This window comes from Puma concolor, chromosome E1 (assembly GCF_028749965.1).
Source record: "Puma concolor isolate L17-30 chromosome E1, mPumCon1.1.hap2, whole genome shotgun sequence".
NCBI lineage: Eukaryota > Metazoa > Chordata > Mammalia > Carnivora > Felidae > Puma > Puma concolor.
Window position 1 is genome coordinate 61,253,996 of NC_141680.1, and position 16,571 is coordinate 61,270,566.

Below are 16,571 nucleotides of genomic sequence, written 5' to 3' on the forward strand. Positions count from 1 at the left end.
GCCGGCACCCGGGCGTGTTGCGCACCGGGTGGGTGGGGGGCAAAGATCAGCAGGTGCCAGGCGGGTGCGGCGTGTGGCTCCGGGGGCGGGGGGGTTGGGATGGGGGAGCCGGCCCCACCCACTCCTCCGCGCCGCCCGTGCCCCCTCCCCCCCCTCCCCCCGCACCCTTACCCCCCCACCCCCAAGCAGATCCTCGGGTCCTCCCGCACGGTGGGTACGGCGGGCCTGGAAACCCTGGGGGCGGGGGCGACGCTGACACCCCCTCCCCCCGCAGGAATTCCCCTCTCCGTTTGGAGCGCCTCTCGACTTCCGGGGAGCAGGGTCACTCCTCTGCCCGCGAAACGAGGCCACTTTGCTTTTGCAAAGATTTAGCGCAGGGCTCGGTAGGTTTCCTCCCCGAGACTAAGGTGTAGGAGGGGTGGGGAGAGGGGTCCGGCCGCCCCCCGAACCTCCAAAGGTTCCCCTCTGCGCTAATCTCCAACAGCGAAATGCACCTTCAACATCTCCATTTAATATTTACATTCAAGCAGGTAATAATTGGAAGCTTATAGTTTAGACATTTCTAGTAGCAGCAGTTTCTAGAGAGCTCGTTTAGCCTTTAAACAAACTTTTTTTTTTTTTTTTTTGCACATAGAAACAACACATCCATGTGTACGGTATTAAAAAATATATACCGAGGTCCCTGGCATCGCAGTTCCAGGAAGGGGAGGGAATGAAATCAACCGAAATACTGAATGAACAGGAAGAAAGGTCAACAGAAAATAGTTTGTCTGATATAGAATATAACAGGATCTAGAGGAAACTCCATAAATCTAGGTTTTTATATTTCCATATATAAATACCTACAAATAAATATATATATATCAGCCCGAAGGGGATGGTCGGGCCTCTTGAGCTCAAACAATACATTTCAATAAGAACACCACGTACAAACGGGAGTAAAGTCTGCACTTGACAAGTTAGCACGGTTAAAATATAATACTATAACTCTGAGACCGAGGCGCGTGGCTGCCCTGTCAGTCCCGGAGATCCACGGGGGGAGGGGAGGTCCAGCGCGGGGATGGGGCAGGTGGAGGGGGGCGGCGAGAGACCCGCAGGCACCGCGTGCAAGGGGCCAGTGCCGGGCCGGGGGCGGGCCCCAGCCAGGAGCCGACGACGACGACGACGACGGCGGGACGACGGGACGCGGATTCTGTGGCTCCGGGCGTCCTCACTTCGGGGGGCGGATCTCCCGCAGCTGGCGAGAGAGGAGGAGTCCGCCCCTAGGCACCAGGTGCTAAGCCACCCGCGGGGATGGCGCTTCCCCTTCCGAAGCCCTCTGGCTACACCGTCACGTACTCCTTGAACGTGACGGTGAGGCAGTTCGCGGTGACGTCGGTGATAATTATATTCCCAAAGAAGGGCTTGAACTCGCTCAGCGGCTCCTCGGGCTCGTCCTGGGCCTCGGCTGGAGGCTTCTCGGCCGCCGTCACCGGCGCGGCGGCCGCCACCGCCGACGCCGTCGCGGGCGCCTCGGGCTTCACTTGGAGGGCGCTTGGGGGCTCTCCGGCCTCGCCACGCGTCTTGACGCAGCGCAAGTCTATGGGCTCGTCCAGATCCGAGTCCAGCAGGATGACCTCGGGCTGCGGGAGGGCGGCGGTGGGGGGCACGTCGGTGGGGTGCTCGGCGGCCGGGCTGCCCCCCAGGCAGGTGGGGGTGCTGATGCTGCGCGCCGTGAGGCGCTTTTTGCAGGGCTCGCGCTCGCCGTGGGTCTCGGAGAGGCAGCGCTTGCGCGCGTGGGAGAGATTGAGGCCGACCGAGTGGTGGTGGTGGTGATGGTGATGGTGGTGGTGGTGGTGGAGGGAGGGCGGGTGGGAGCTCCGGGCCGGGTCCCAGGCCAGCAGGTCGGGCTTGGTGGTGAGCTGTAGCGGCTGCTCACCGAAGGCCTCCTTGGTGGGGGAGAGCTTGCGGGAGCCGGCGTCCTGGGGTTGCGGGTCGCCGGCCCCCGGCGCCTCCTCCTCCCTCCTCTTGGATGGTGCTTCCGCCTTCTTCTCGTCCGTCCCCGCTGCCTTTTTGAAAGTCCTGTCTGCCGGAGGGTGGCGCTCCTCGGCGGCCCGCTTCTTGTGGCTGGGGGAGCGCGCCTCGCCCTCGGCCGCCTCGCCGGACTTGATCTTCACCGCCTGCATGCCGTTCTCCATGTATTTGCTCATCACGATCACGATGCGTCCATTCTTGTTCTTGTTCTTGACGATCTTCATCTTGCCCCCAATCCCGTTGCCCGTCACCGCCTCTTTGGGGGCCGGCGTCATCCCGTTGGGGGGGCCCTTCTCGGAGCCCTTGCCTGGAGCCCCGGCCGCACCGGCCAAGGGCTTCACGGCTCCCAGGTAGCCCTTGGCCCCCGCGCCGTGGGCCCACTTGTCCGGCGGGTGGCTCTTGGAGCCCAGGTCCGGGCAAGTGGGGCTGGGCGCCTCCTTGTGGCCGCCCTGGTACTGCAGGTCGTACATCTTGGGGTCCGGCTGGTAGGGGTGGTGCTTCTTGCTGTTGAGCTGGTAGTAATACTTGCCGCTCTTGCCGGGCGGGGGGGGCTTGCCGGTTCGCTCCTTGCTGTGGGGCTGGTACTGGTGGTGCTTCTTGCTGTTGAGCTCGTACTGGTGGCCCTGGCCCTTGCCCTGAGCGCCCAGCTCCAGCTTGGAGCGGTTGTCTGCGGAGGAGTCCTGGAGTCCAGTCAGCACGTTGGAGCGACGGGCAAAGGTAGGTACCTGGGGGAACGAGGCGGGGATGGGAGGGGGAGGTAAGCAGAGGGACGAGGCCGGGCCCAGAGCATGCCTCCAGCGTCAGGAGTGTCCCAGCCCCCACCGGGTCAGCAGCTATGTTCCAGGGGCAGTGTGTTGAAGGTCAAGTAGAAAGGAAGTGCACTTGCGTGCTCTGGAGGAACTCTCCCTGCCCTCTGGGCCTGGAGGCAGCTCAGGTGTCAAGGTCAAGGGGAAGACCAGTGGACAGCCCTAGGACCAGCGAGTATATTCACCTGCACCACCAGCGGTTTGGGCTTCGGCCCTCTCTTCCGATATCCCATCAGCTGCTCCTGCCGTTCCCTGGGGGGAGGGAACAGAGGGCAGCGCTATTAGCCTCGGGGTCACCTCCCTTCTTGCTGTGTCCAACCTAAGGGTGACCCCCGCTCCCCCCACCCCCCTTCGCTGAGCAGCCAGGCCAGCAAGACCCGGAGGGATCGAGAGCTCAGGGCAGAAGGTCGCCTGTGCCGCCAGCTGGGCGCCTCGGTCGGGTCCCAGAGCCCCACTCTGTGCTCACACCGACCCTCATCTGACCAAGGGGTCCTCCAGGAAGGGCTCCCCCACGCCCGATAGCCGCACCTGAACTGGCGCCCCCCTCCTCCGCTCGCGCAGCCCGGCCTCTAGGTCGGGGAGGCGGCAGCTGGGCGCCCACCGCTTTGGGCCTGTGGCCCTGCACCAAGTGAGGTGGGCGCGGGGGTCCAGGGGGGTGCAAACGAGTCCAACGAGGTGTGCGCCCGAAGTGTCCCACCCCGTCGGAGGCACGGATGCTAATGACCTCATTAAGATTCAGATAGCGAGTGCCGCCGGCAGAAGGGAGGACTCGTTTTCTTAAAGGCCAGGCACTAAACAGGGGGAGGGGCTGCGCCCTTGTTTACACGGCGGCAAATGAGCCAATTAGGGGCTGGGGGCGGGGGCCGGCAGCCGAGGCCACGGCCTGGCCAGGTTCGCAGCCACCTGGTGAACCGGCTCTGGGTCGGCCTGGGCGGAGCGGCGGGGCGGGGCCGGGGCCGGGGCGGGGCGCAGAAGCACCTCCTCCTCGCCGAAGCTGGGCTCCGGGCTGCCTCGGTTTCCCAATAATTAACAAAGCCCACCAGAGGTGGCACTGGTCAATACAACTGCCAGGCTTCCGCCTGCGGCCTGGCAGAGGGGGACCCGAGGCTGGGGGTGGGGGGGGCAGATCGTCCCAGCACCGCCCCCAGCCTTCCACGGGAGAAAGGGGTGCCTCCCCAGCGTTTGCTAAAGTTGCAACCCCTTCCCGGGTCATAAACGCGCTCTCCAGCGACCCCAGGCACCCTCCTGCCCGTGGGCTAACCCAGGGGAGTTCAGCCATGCCTAGGGGCCGGGGCCGGGGCCTGACTCCAAAGTTGCGTGGCATTGCAACAGCCTGCGTTTTAATTCTTCGGGGACCCATTATGCAACATGGCATCAGCCGCTGACATGGTTACAGGGTGGTGAACTCCCAGGTGGAACCGGGGCAGGATCCCTTCTCGGCGCCCCCCTGCGTCGCGGGAGAGCAACTTCCCCGCCGGCAGCTCTCTCCCAGGGTCTAGAGTTTACAGTTTTAGCGCCAAACGCACCACAGGAAATAATGCAAAATAAAAGGGGGAGGGGGGGATGGAAGGCAGCGGGGTGGCCGGGCTCCTGGACTCCGGCCGCTCCTCCCCTTCTCACCCGCCCTCCCCCCTCCGTCCTCCCCGAAACAGAGAACCACAGCCACCGGCGGTGAATCCAGCCGCAGCAGCTACAGCGTGACAAACATCTGTACGCACCAGGATGAGCCCCTCGTCAGAAGCCACCCCTCCGCCACCAGGCAGCTCCCATCCCACACACCCTTTGGGCCCAGCTCCCCCTGCGCAGAGGCTGGGGACTGACACCCACCAAGTGGCCCAGTGGGGTGTGTGTGTGTGTGTGTGCGTGTGTGTGCGTGTGTGTGCGTGTGTGTGAAGGGCACCCGGCACCAGACAGAATCTACCCCCTGCAGATCCCAAGCTCCCAGGGGGTCGAAGGTTGTGTGTGTGTGGCGGGGGGGGGGGGGGGGGGAGGGTGGTTAAGGCCTTCTCAACTTTTCTCCAGCCCCCAACAGGTTAAGCTCAGTTCCGTGATGTCCGGCGGTTTCACAACGCCAGCTCCCTCCGCGCTGCCCCGCGAGGGGCTACTGCCAAGCGGCCAGTGGCTACAGGAAAGCAACACCTAGGTTCTGGGGGTGGGGCTCCAGGGTTTCGACCAGAGGGGGGCCCGCGGGGAGCCAGGAGCAGCCTCGAGGTCTCCGGGCAGCGGCAAGGCCACCCGCGCGCACCCTTCTCGAAGTTCCCCCAAAACACAAGCCTCGCCTTCTCCGGGCCCCGCCCCGCCCCCACCCCGGGCTGCCGCAACCGCCAAGGACGTTGGTTAGCAGAGCTGAGGCCGCAGCCCTGCCTGTGCAGGCCCGTCGGGGAAGGGGGCTCCCGCCTACCCCCCACCCCCACCCCCCCCCGCCCCGGCCCGCTCCCTCTTTGCCATTGCCGCGTGGCCCCCTTTCCCACTCTCCCATATACGGTCACGGCTGCGGGCGGCGGCGGCTGGGGGACGCTCACCTGTTCTGGAAGGCGATCAGCAGCCGGGGATCCAGGATGTTCTCCTCCGGCTCCCACGTGTTATATCTTGCAAGGGAAAAGGGAGGGGGACACGGCGTAAAAAAAACCGAGCCAGCCTTGCAGCCTCCAGGTGGGGAATGACATAAGACCCCACTCTGTCTCCATGAACCGAAAGCTATTTCGCTGTGGATGTGGGGGGTGGAGGGTAGATTTCTGCAGGCCTGACACGGTCCCCGACAACCCCCCCTCAAGTCAAAATAAACACACAAGGGCAGGAAGAAAGGGGAGGGGTAAGAAAAATGAAACTAGCCGTTTATTTTGCAGTTGTCAAGAATTTTAAGCATGTTACTGCGACATGTTCCAAAGCCACTTTGCTCACCAGGAACCCTGCGTGCAAAGCAGCCGAAAGGCAAAGTCGCAGTCCCCCCCTCCTCTCCCCAACCCCGAGTCTCCGCGAGGGCTTCAGCTGTTCTCCATTTGACCCCTAATCCGATCACCGTCAGCCAAGCGGCCCCCCCTCAACACCCCCCTCGCAGCTCTGGAGCCCGGTGTCACGGGCAAGCACCCCCAAATACTCAGCAATATAAAAATATGCCTCTGTGTGTGTGTGTGTGTGTGTGTGTGTGCGCGCGTGTGTGTGTGTGTGTGTGTGCGTGTGCCTGCGCGTCTGTCTCCATCCGGTGCCTTCGCATTTCAAATTAAAAAAAAAAAAATCCCCACCAAAAGCGCCGCAGTGACAGTTCCCAACATTTTCTGCCTTTTTTCTTCCTCTCCCCGCACCACTAGGAGGGAAGAGGCACACAATTGCATTTTCGTCGCTTTTTAATTTTTTTTTTTTTTTTTGGTTTTGCAATATGGAGCCGTTCGGTGGAGGGAAAGGGGAAAGGAGCCATTTTCTGCTGCACATCAGTCAGTGCCTGCGCCCTCCCTCCCTCCGCCGGCCTCCCCGGCTCGGCCCCGCGTCTCTCCAGCTCCTCCGGCTCCTTTTAGTGCATAAATTAGTGATGGCATTTCCCGGAGAGCGGAGCACAACACAGGGCGCCGGGCTCGGGCTCGGCCGCTCGGCTTCCCCAGTGCCTGCCACCGACTTCCCCACCCCCTCCTCCCTCCACCCCACCTCCACCCCGCCTCCCGTCCGCTCCCCCCACCACCCCACCAGCTCGGCGGTCCGGAGCCCGGGAGCCCCGCGCCTCGGCACCCCACGCCCCCGCCCCTCCGCCGCTACTTACTTGGGGGACCAGCCTCTCCATTTCACCAGATACTCCACTCTGCCCTGAGGGGGGAAGAGACAGCACTCCATCAGCTTCCGCGGGATCCCCGGCCCCGGCCCGCAGCCTCCCCACCCCCTCCCCGCCTCCTCGCGGGCCGCTCCGGCCGCCGCTCCCTCGCCGCCTCGCCGCCGCCCCCGCGCCGCCCTACCTTGCGGATCCGCTTCTTCTCGATGCTCTCCACCGCGAAGACGTGCTCGCCAACAGCTGGCAGCTCCATGGCCGAGCCGGAGCGCGCCGGGGCGCGGGCGGCCGGCGCGGCTGCAGACGCTGCTGGCTCCTGCCGGCGCCCCGCTGCCGCCCCGGGCCGAGGCGCCCCTGCCGCCCGCGCCGCCCGCGCCGCCGCCGCCGCCGCCGCCGCTCTCCCTGCACAGCCCGGCCGCCCGCCGCTGCCCGCGCCCGCCGCGACTCCCGGCTCGCGCTCGCTCAGACAACTGAGCCCGGGCCGCGGCTGCACAAGAACTCATGCAAATCCGGACGTCAGCGGGCGGGGCCTCGCCGGGCCCAGCTCGGCGTCAGGGGGCGGGCCGCGGCCGGGATTGGCGCAGCCGGGCCTACCGGAGGCCCCGGGCCTGGGCGGCGGGGGGAGAAGGAAGGACGCGGGAGGGGGCCGGAGGAGGAGGGCGCCGGGGAGGTGCAGGGGGGAGGGATCGGCGGGCCCGGGAGAGGGAGGGAGCGGGACCCGGCGGGAGAGGTGTGTCGGGCCGAGGGCGCGGGGGGTGGGGGGGTGGAGAGCTTGACAGGGCCGGGAGGGCTCGCCGGCGACCCCTCGCCCGCAGCTCGGCGCCTGGGCCTGCCCCTCCGCCTCTTTCTCGGTGTGCACCGCCCAGGGACCCCTGCTGGGGGCCACGGAAGCATCCACTGCCGTTTCCAGTTGCACAGAATTGCGTCATGTGCAGACACGCGGGGAGCCGCCGGCAGGGGGCGGAATAGGGGCAGGGGCAGCTCGCGGCCCCCCGCCCTGCGTGCCCCGCCCCGCGAGGCTCCCGGCATCTAGGAAGGCGAGGCACGGGAGAGAAAAGGGCAGGGAGAAGAGGGAGGACGGGGCTCACAGGATCGCCAGGGAGACCGGGAAGAAGAGACGAGGAAGAAGAGGACGGGAGCGGCCAGTCTGGGGCCCTAGCGCTCCGGAACCTTACCAAGAAGGGGGCTCGGAGTCCCGATCGATCGCACCCCAGATCCTGACAGGCTCCCAATGTACCCTCGGCACTCTCCTCGGTGGGGCAGGGGTTGGAAGCCTAGTTTCCAGCAAAGACTCCTCCCCACCCCCGCCCCCACCCCGGAGGCCAAGCAGGACGAGAGGGGGAGACCACAGAGGGGGCGCAGGGGATGTCCACATCTGGGCGGGGGACCGAGGGGGACTTGGTGGGGTCCCGGGAAAGGCATCGAAGGAGAGAGTGGGGAGGGCGGAGAAGAGGGTCAGGCTGAGCAGGGGGCAGATCGAGGCCGCACAAAGGGGAGCTCAATGCAATGGCCAAGGAGCCAAGCGTTCGGCAGGACTTTGCGTCCCTGGTCCCCGACAGCCAGCCGAGCCGAGGCCCTCCTGACGCAGGCTGAGAAGACGCTGAGTGTGAAGTTTAGCACCTCCGGCGGCGAGACGGCGCGTTCGGCGTGCCGCTCCAGCGTCCGGCTGGGGGAGCTGCTGCGCTCCACGCGGCCTCCCGAGGGCGCCGCCCGCGGGGCTGCGAGCTCGGTGGGGTCGCCGCGAGGGGTGAGGGGACTTGGGGAGGGCGCAGGAGGCGCGGGGCGCGCTTGCCCTGGGGTGTGTCCGGGCCCCCTGCTCCAGGCCCCTGAAGGACCGGGAGCAGGAAGCTTGCGCAATCCCTTGGCTGGGCGTCCTTGGAGAAAGAAAATGAGCAAAAGCCGAGCGAGAGTGGAATGAGCGAGGGGGGCGGGCAAAGAGCCATCCGGGTCTCCGCTCCCGCCCTGACACACGTCCCGGAATGCTGGGTGGGGACTGCGCGGGGGGCTCGGGAGAGCCGGGGAGGGCCGAGGGACTGAAGCGAACCCCCCAAGCCTGCTCGGGGCTCGCCTTCTCCCAGGAATCCGGGAGAAGCCTGGAGACAGTTTGGTCTTTAAGAACGCACTCGCCGACTCCACTATCCCACCACCACCTCGCAGCTCCTGCGGCGGTGGCCTTTCCTGGTGCGTTGTCGGCCGCTGCCCAAGACGACCAGCGTGGCTCCTCCCTTCGAGTGGTTCTGGGAGTGTGTGTGTGTGTGTGTGGGGGGGGGGGGGTGGTCTTCTGGCGGCGTGAGAGAGGGGCTCGGTCTGCAGTGACTGCTCTCTGACAAGCTCGAGGCACAAACCCAAGATTCCTCGAGGAGCGTGGGGGTGGGGGCGCGCGGCTGGGGCTAAGTGGGGCCGACGTCTGCCTAGAGTCCACGGGTCGCGGGGTGGGGGGGCGGCTCTCGGGGTTTATAGACGCTGGGGTAGGCGGAGTTTGGGGGCAGGGGGGACACAGGGAAAACGTTTTCCTCCTGTGTTTCGGGCGGTTTTTTCTGACACTCTTGGCCAGGGCGAGGAGCTCTCGGGTGAACAACTTAACTGCGGAAGGGGAAGGGTCCCCGAGGCTGGAGCGGGGAACGCTGTCAGCGCGACAGTCACTCTCACACGTAGAGCCAGCCGCCAAGCCATAGGCACTTTCAGTGTGTGGGGAGGTCCGCAGCGACCCTGTCCTGGGCAACCCCATCGTCCGGGTAGGGGCCGAGCTTCCCGACACTCCGCCTGCCCCCTCACTAGAAAATCCCCTGGAAAATCTGTCTCCAGTGGGTGTTTCCGCGGCATCCTGGTCTCACTGCTGCAGCCTCTGCGCCGCCAGGGGCGTCGGACTCTGCCCTTAGCATCCCGCTCGCTCTGCCCCCGCACCTCCCGGGCGCCTGCTCTGGACCCGGACCTCCGGGGCCACGCGGCCGCAGCCGGTGCCCCGACGGCGACTTTGCGCAGGAGCCGGGCTGGGCCTGCGGCCGAGCTGGGGAAGAAGGGTGGCTCTCGCCGGCCACTACAGCGGATCTTTCCTATAGCTGTCTGTGTGGCGGTGTGAGCAGCCACCAGGCTCCCCAGACGGCGGGAGGGGAGGCCCCCAAGCTCCTCAGAAGCCCGGGGAGTCCCCGGCCGCCCCCACTCCTGGCCTTTCTGCGCCAAGTGTCCGAATTACACAAACGCGGGCTGAAAGCGGCGACTCGCTCCTTCGCGCGGTTATTTTGTCCTCGAGGAGGGTGGGCGGATATGGAGAGAGGCCAACTCCCAGAGCCCCGGCCTCACCTCCGGCTGGCCTGGCCCTAGACCACCCCTCACCTGCCTGCGTGTTTGGGGAGGAGCTCAGATCGCAGAAACATCAATGGGCTGCAGGGAGGAGGCATAGACAAAATCTGGCAGGGGGGGGGGAGGGAGCGGTGCAGGAGGAGCCGGGAGCGCCCCGGAGGCTTCCCTGATGCGCCCCACCAGCCCCTCCTGGGAAACCTCCCAATGCCCCCCCCCCCCATTCCACCCCGTCTTGGCCCCTCTGAGGGAACCGAAGGCGAGTGGAGCTCAAACTCGGGATTCCCAGAGCCTTCAGCTGGGGCCCCTGCCTCCGATCCGGGATATCCCGAGCCCCTCGGGGAACCCCGGAGAAGGGTCACGGGTCCGCGCATTTGACGCTGCCCCCTTCCAGCCAGGGACGCATTGCGCCCCTGGGTTCCGCCGAGGGCCAGAAACCTTCCGGGTGCCACCTCAGGCTGGGGCCCCCAGGGGCCCCCAGGGGCCCCAAGTGAGGAGCGATGCTGTCTCGCTGAGCCACAGCCTCACTCGTGGAGGGGAGAGGGCCGAAAGAGCAGACCCCGGAGAAGCCGGAGACTCTCATGGCCCTGGGCCAGAGGGTGGTGAGACTCGGGGTCCCTGAAAGGTCCCGAGCCACACCGACCCAGGGAAACAAATGACTTCGTAAATCTTCTCCCTGAATGGACGCTCTCTGCACCGAGAGGCCCCTCCCGCCCACGGAGCCCAGGTCTGAGTTCTGCCGGGAAGGGGCCGCCTGTGGCTTCCCCGGCCAGTCCTAGACTAGGAAAGCTCCCCAGCTGGTGTGGCTTTCTAGGTCCCTGGAGGTGGGTTTCAAACAGCCAAGGGAGAATTTACTAGCACAACGGCTACAAAATCTACCCAGGCTTTAACAAGAGCTCATTTCTCCCCTCTGTTCTTAGTTGGTGGAACTTGTCTCTGACTTCAGCGCTGGCGTTCGTAATTCTGCATTTTGAGCGGTGACTGACCCGGTGGGGCTGTGCCTTGGGGGTAGGAGGGGAAGAGCCGGAGGCGGTGTGGGAGCCCTGCACTCCGCCTCCCCGCACCCTCTCGCAGGGATGGCTTTGTTCCCAAGGGCGCCCCTCCGCCCTCCGTGTCCTCGTCCCCGCGTGTCTGCTCTTTGTCACATCGCCCGCGAAAGGTCGGCTTTCTTTTGGGTGGCGAAACCCCGGATGCCCCCGCGTCCCTCCGCAGCCGGTCGCTCGGGGCTGAAGCTGGGGCGCCCGGTGGGAGGGCCGGGCAGGGTGCGCGGGCGGGGCAACGGGCCCGGCGCGCCGCGAGGTCGTGGCCCCTTGGCAGGTCCCGGGCATTCCCGGGGGCCACACCCGCGCCCGCGGGGCCTCGCCTCCGCGTTGCGGCCCGAGGGGGTCGCAGGCGCCAAAGCGGGACGAGCGGTGTTCTGCGACGTCGGCTGGCCCCCCCCCCCTCCCCACGTCAGGGCAGCCTCCCCGGGCCCGCCCGGAGCAGCCCACCCGACCCCCGCCGCATGCTGGGTCGCGGGGCTCCTGCCGGCCTGGTGGTTTGCGCCCCCGGGATCCATATTTCAAATGCGATCTTTGGAGCCGCTTCCACCGCCCGCCGCCGCCGCCGCGCGCTCACAACGGCCTCTGCGTGCTGTGTGTTTTTCATTTGGGGTTGGTTTGCCCAAGGTCTCCCCGCGGGCCTCCTCTGCCCGCGAGGTCGCCCCTCCACGTCCGCCCCCTGTGTTTCGCTCTCGGATGCCCCCGTTGCGCCCCCCGAACCCAGCGGGGCCCACACACAGGGCAGATTTCTTTCTTTCCTTTTTCCAAACGAGAGCTGCTTCAGCAAAGCCGGGATTGAAATGAAAATCGCCAGGCGGACCCCAAAGTGGTCGCCAGCCGCAGCGCAACCCCACCCCACCCCCCCACCCGGCCCGGCGCGCGCCCCCCTCCCCGCCTGGCGGCGCGCCGAGGGGGAAGCGCGCGCCCGAGAGGGTATTTGGTGAGGCGGGGAGGAGCGGGGGTGGGGAGGGGTGCCGGGCGCCGCGGGGCCGGGGAAGCCGGGCTCGCTATCGTGCCCCCCACCGACCCCGGGGTGGCGGGGCGGGCGCGATCGGAAGGGCCCGGTGCGTCTCCGCCTCCCAGGCTGGCTGGGAGCCGAGCCCGGCCGCGGCCCGGAACCGCGAGGACGCTGCTCGGAGGCCGCGTCCTGCGTAGCCCGAGCGGGGGAGGGGGCGGAGGCTCGGGAGCCGCGGCCGCGCGTCGCCAGCCAGCCGATCGATCCCCAGGGGCGGGAACGCGGCGAGCCCCCCTGGACATCTGGGGGGGGGGGGATGTCCCTGAAGGATCGAGGGGCGAACAGAGGGGGTGCTCAGGGATCCCGTGACCGTGGGATGGCGGCCGGGAGGGCCCAGACCGAGCACAGCTCGGCCTGCACCGGGGGGCCCGGGGGCCGGGGGCGGGTGGTAAAGCCTCGGGCACCCCCCCGAAGTCCCATAGATTCTGCATCGGGCCTTCGATTTGCCCACTTCCGGAGTGGAGTCCGCCTGCCGCGAAGCTTCGTCCCTCCGTGTCCAGGCCCCCATCGCCGCCCCACCCCCACCCCACCCCGGATGACAAGGTCGTCGGACGTGATCACCCGGTTCTTACCCCTCCCCCGCCCCCTCCCCCCCCAATCCTGATAGAAAGGAGTATGTGTCCCCTTAACACCACCTCCGGAAGGATCCCCTAGGTCTGTCCAAGAAGTCCCCTTCCCCAACTCGTTCTGCAGGGCCGTTTCCTGGGACGGTCTCTGAGGACCCCCGAGGGATCCCCTTCGGCTCCCGGGGTGGGGGGCTGCCCCAGCCACCGCCTCACCTGCCCGAGCCGGCGCCCAGGCGGGGCCGGGGCAGAGGAGCCGCGGAGCCTGCACCCGCTGCGCCCTCCCCTAGGGGGCGGGCTCCCCTCGGGCTGGCGGGCTGCCGGGGCCTTGGCCAGGGCGGCCCTCCGCGCCTCTCCCGGGGCGAGGAGGGGGAAGCGCGCGCAGGGCCAAGTGGGGGTCTCGCTGGAGAGCCCCGCGCGCCCTGCTTCTGCCCCCTCCCTTCCTCATCGCTCTGGCTGCGTGGCTGTTCCCTTTCCAGCCAGAAACCACGGGACCCAGAGCGATTTTGAACCCTAGGAGCCCCTGCACACCTAGGACCGAACGTATGTCAGCGTGAGCGCCATTGTTTCCCCAGCGGGCCCCTTGCATCGTGCCTTTCCTTTCATACACACACATTTTTATTCGAGGGTTTTGAAGGAAATCCCAGGTCAAGAGCATCACAAAGGTCCTTGTTCTGCTATCAAAGGGCCAAGAAGAAGCAAACTGATATTACAGTGCAGGTTTCCCTAAGGCAGCCCTACTTAAGGTAGGAATTAGTGACTGGGGGAGCCTGGGACAGGAACCCCACCAGGGACTCTCTTCCCTAAACTGAGGCTCACTAAACAAAAGTGGCCGTGGCTGACAAATGGCACTGTTTCAACGTGCCTGATGCTTCCCTGTAAGGGATGCTTCCCTGCCTTGTGCATGGGAGAACACTAAAGCCCGAAGAGATGCCCCAAGCAGGCAAAAGGGACCCCCAGTCCTCCTCTGATGGGGACAGTGGCCTTGAGGATGGCAAGAGCTAGGTTGGACTGTGTCTTGAGACGATTTATAATCACCGAAGTTCTGGATAAAGTTCAGATGTTCTGTTTCTCTGGGCTCAGCTACTGACTGACGAAGAAGGAATGTGGCGAGTGGAGCCCTGTGTGCGGCCGGGAGAGGGTGTGAGTAGGTGCACACAGGCCCAGCCCGCCCCTGTGCTTCTGGGCAGGGACACTCCTCCATCAGGCCCGCACGCCAGGGCCCGCAATGCTTTTAGGGATCCCCCAAAATCGTTCTGATTTTTTTTGGGGGGGGGTAAAAGTTGTTTATTTAAAAATTTAATATTTAAAACACGTGTAATGTAAGATTTACCATTTTCTCCATTTCCCCCCATTTTTAAAAACTTTTTTTAAGTGTTTATTGATTTTTGAGAGAGAGAGGGAGACAGACAGACAGACTGTGAGTAGGGGAGTGGGAGAGAGAGAGGGAGACACAGAATGCCAAGCAGGCTCCAGGCTCTGAGCTGTCAGTGCAGAGTCTGATGTGGGGCTCGAACTCATGAACTGTGAAATCATGACCTGAGCTGAAGTCAGAGGCTTAACTGACTGAGCCACCCAGGCGCGATTTTTCCCCATTTTTAAGTGGTGCTGAGCACATTCGCATTACTGTACCAGCTCACCATCGTCCCTTCGTCCTCCCCCTCACCGGAAACTCTGTGCCGATTAAACATTAATATCCCATTCCCCCTCCCCCAGCCCCCGATACCCACGGATCTATGAGTTTGACTCCTCCAAGTGCCTTATATAAATGGAATCCTACAGCATTGGTCTTTTCTGTCTGGCTTATTTCACTGAACATCCTGTCTTCAAGGTCCATCCATATCGTAACACGTGTCAGACTCTCCTTCCTTTTTAAAGCTGAATAACATTCCATTGTATGCATATCTAATTTCTTCTATTCTTTTATTTATTTATTTATTTATTTTTTATTTTTTTTTTCAACATTTATTTATTTTTGGGACAGAGAGAGACAGAGCATGAACGGGGGAGGGGCAGAGAGAGAGGGAGACACAGAATCGGAAACAGGCTCCAGGCTCCGAGCCATCAGCCCAGAGCCCGACGCGGGGCTCGAACTCATGGACCGCGAGATCGTGACCTGGCTGAAGTCGGACGCTTAACCGACTGCGCCACCCAGGCGCCCCTATTCTTTTATTTTTTATTTATTGTATTTATTTTTAATTTTTCCCCCCTAATTTCTTTTAAAATCAGAAAAAGAGGACCACCAGGGTGGCTCGGTTGGTTAAGCCGCCGACTTGATTTCGGCTCAGGTCACGATCTCCTGGTTCGTGGGACTGAGCCCCACACCGGGCTCCGTGCTGACAGTGGGGAGCCTGCCTGGGATTCTCTCTCTCCCTCTGTCCCTCTGCCCCTCCCCCAGAATGCAGGCTCCTGTCCGATGCTGTTGCGATAAAAAGCGCGTAAAAGCAACGGACCACCGGGAAATAACGCAAGGCCTGCCTTTCTTTCCTTCTTTTATTTAAAGGGTTCAGGTCTGCGGGGCTCAGACCCAGCTCTGGCCCTGTGGATTTCTCCCGGATGTCCATCTGGCCTGTGTCTGCGAGCTGATTGCCTGTGATTTGACAGTAATGATTATAATGGGGTGATTTTGTATTCTTTGACTCATTTGGATCGGAAGGTTCAGAAACGGATCCACGCCTCCCCCCTACTCACCCCCCCCCCCCGCCCCCGCCCGTTGCTGTTGAAGCTGCTGGTTTTGTTTTTGTTTTTGTTTTTGTTTTTGTTTTTGTTTTTGTTTTTTTTTTTTGATTCCAAGGAAATGGCAGCGCCTCGTGGAGGCAGATCCATATAGAGAAAGGGTGTTTCTCTCTTTGAACCTATTGGTGATTGCGGGTTTCCTTTTTGGGGCTGGTGATAAAGAATGAGTACGATAGATGCCACGAAATATTGCACAGAACCAGAGAAATATTGCTGCCGGAGTCTACGTGGGAGAGAAGTCTTTCTCGGAATCCTGAAAACACCTACAGCTGTTATGTACGCTGAGCTAGGCGGGGGTCGCTCGCGCCCACACACCCTGCTGATGTGACTCTTTGAATTCCTTCTCCGTTACCTGCTGGCAAAGATACATTCTCGTTTGCACGAAGCCTGACTCCTGTCTTCTTTCTCCAAATAGGCCCAGACAGGCCGGCGGACAGATGGACACAGATACCAGGCTTCAGGGGTGAAAGCGATTGGACCAAGGGTGCCTTCGCCCCGCATCACTTGCCACGGCATCTCCGCCTGACCTGGGGTGTCCCCTGCTGCCCGCTGGCTCTTGCACGTGGCAGGAAGAGGCTCTGTGCTCTGAGGTGGGACCTGCGCGTGTCCCGGACAGGTCCCCGGAGCGGCTCTGGTTTTCAGAGAGGCAGGGCTGGTGTTTACGCACATGGTCTGTAGAGCTGGTGCCCGTCATCTCTTTTCTTTTCTTTAAATCTTTTTTTAATGCTTACTTATTTTTGAGACAGAGAGAGACAGAGCATCAACGGGGGCGGGGCAGAGAGAGAGAGGGAGGCACAGAATCGGAAGCGGGCTCCAGGCTGTCAGCACAGAGCCCGACGCGGGGCTCGAACTCACAGACCGCGAGATCGTGACCTGAGCCGGAGTCGGACGCTCAACCGACGGAGCCCCCCAGGCGCCCCTGGTGCCCGTCATTTCTGCACAGCACCGGTGACGGTGTTTTCACGTCGCTCGTTAGAAGCCTGGCGAATTGCAATGCAGACCCGCAGCTTCCCCCTAAACTCAGACCCTCCAACCGCACAGAGGAGTGCCTAGACCTGCCTGCCACTTTGGGATTCCTATCCCCGCGCCCTCCGACCCCTGCCCAGGGAAGACCAGGGTTAAGGTAGAGTGTCTAACAGCAGGCAGGCAAGGGCTTTACTGTGAAGTTCCTGAGACCGGGGTGGGGGTGGGGCACAAAGGAGGAGGTCCCCACTGCAGAGTGGAAGGGGGGCTGCTGGCGGAGCAGGGAGAGTCCCCCCATCTTGTCCTCGGGTCCTAGCCAAAGCACAGGGCTCTGCCCCTCCTTGGGTCAAGCAACCAGGCCGGGAGGGGAGGGAGGTGTGCCTT

General features: G+C 63.8%; 1 protein-coding gene across 1 annotated transcript; it reads right to left on the reverse strand.

Annotated features, from left to right (window-relative positions):
• Nucleotides 1-489: 489 nt before the first annotated feature.
• On the reverse strand, nucleotides 490-6,952 carry CBX4 (chromobox 4). Its single transcript, XM_086688219.1, has 5 exons — nucleotides 6,761-6,952; nucleotides 6,571-6,614; nucleotides 5,342-5,407; nucleotides 3,005-3,071; nucleotides 490-2,738 (listed from the first exon to the last, which is right to left on the reverse strand). Exons 1-5 carry the CDS (start codon nucleotides 6,827-6,829, stop codon nucleotides 1,323-1,325), a joined length of 1,662 nt encoding a protein of 553 aa, XP_086544345.1. The 5' UTR covers nucleotides 6,830-6,952; the 3' UTR covers nucleotides 490-1,322.
• Between the last annotated feature and the right edge of the window lie 9,619 nt (nucleotides 6,953-16,571).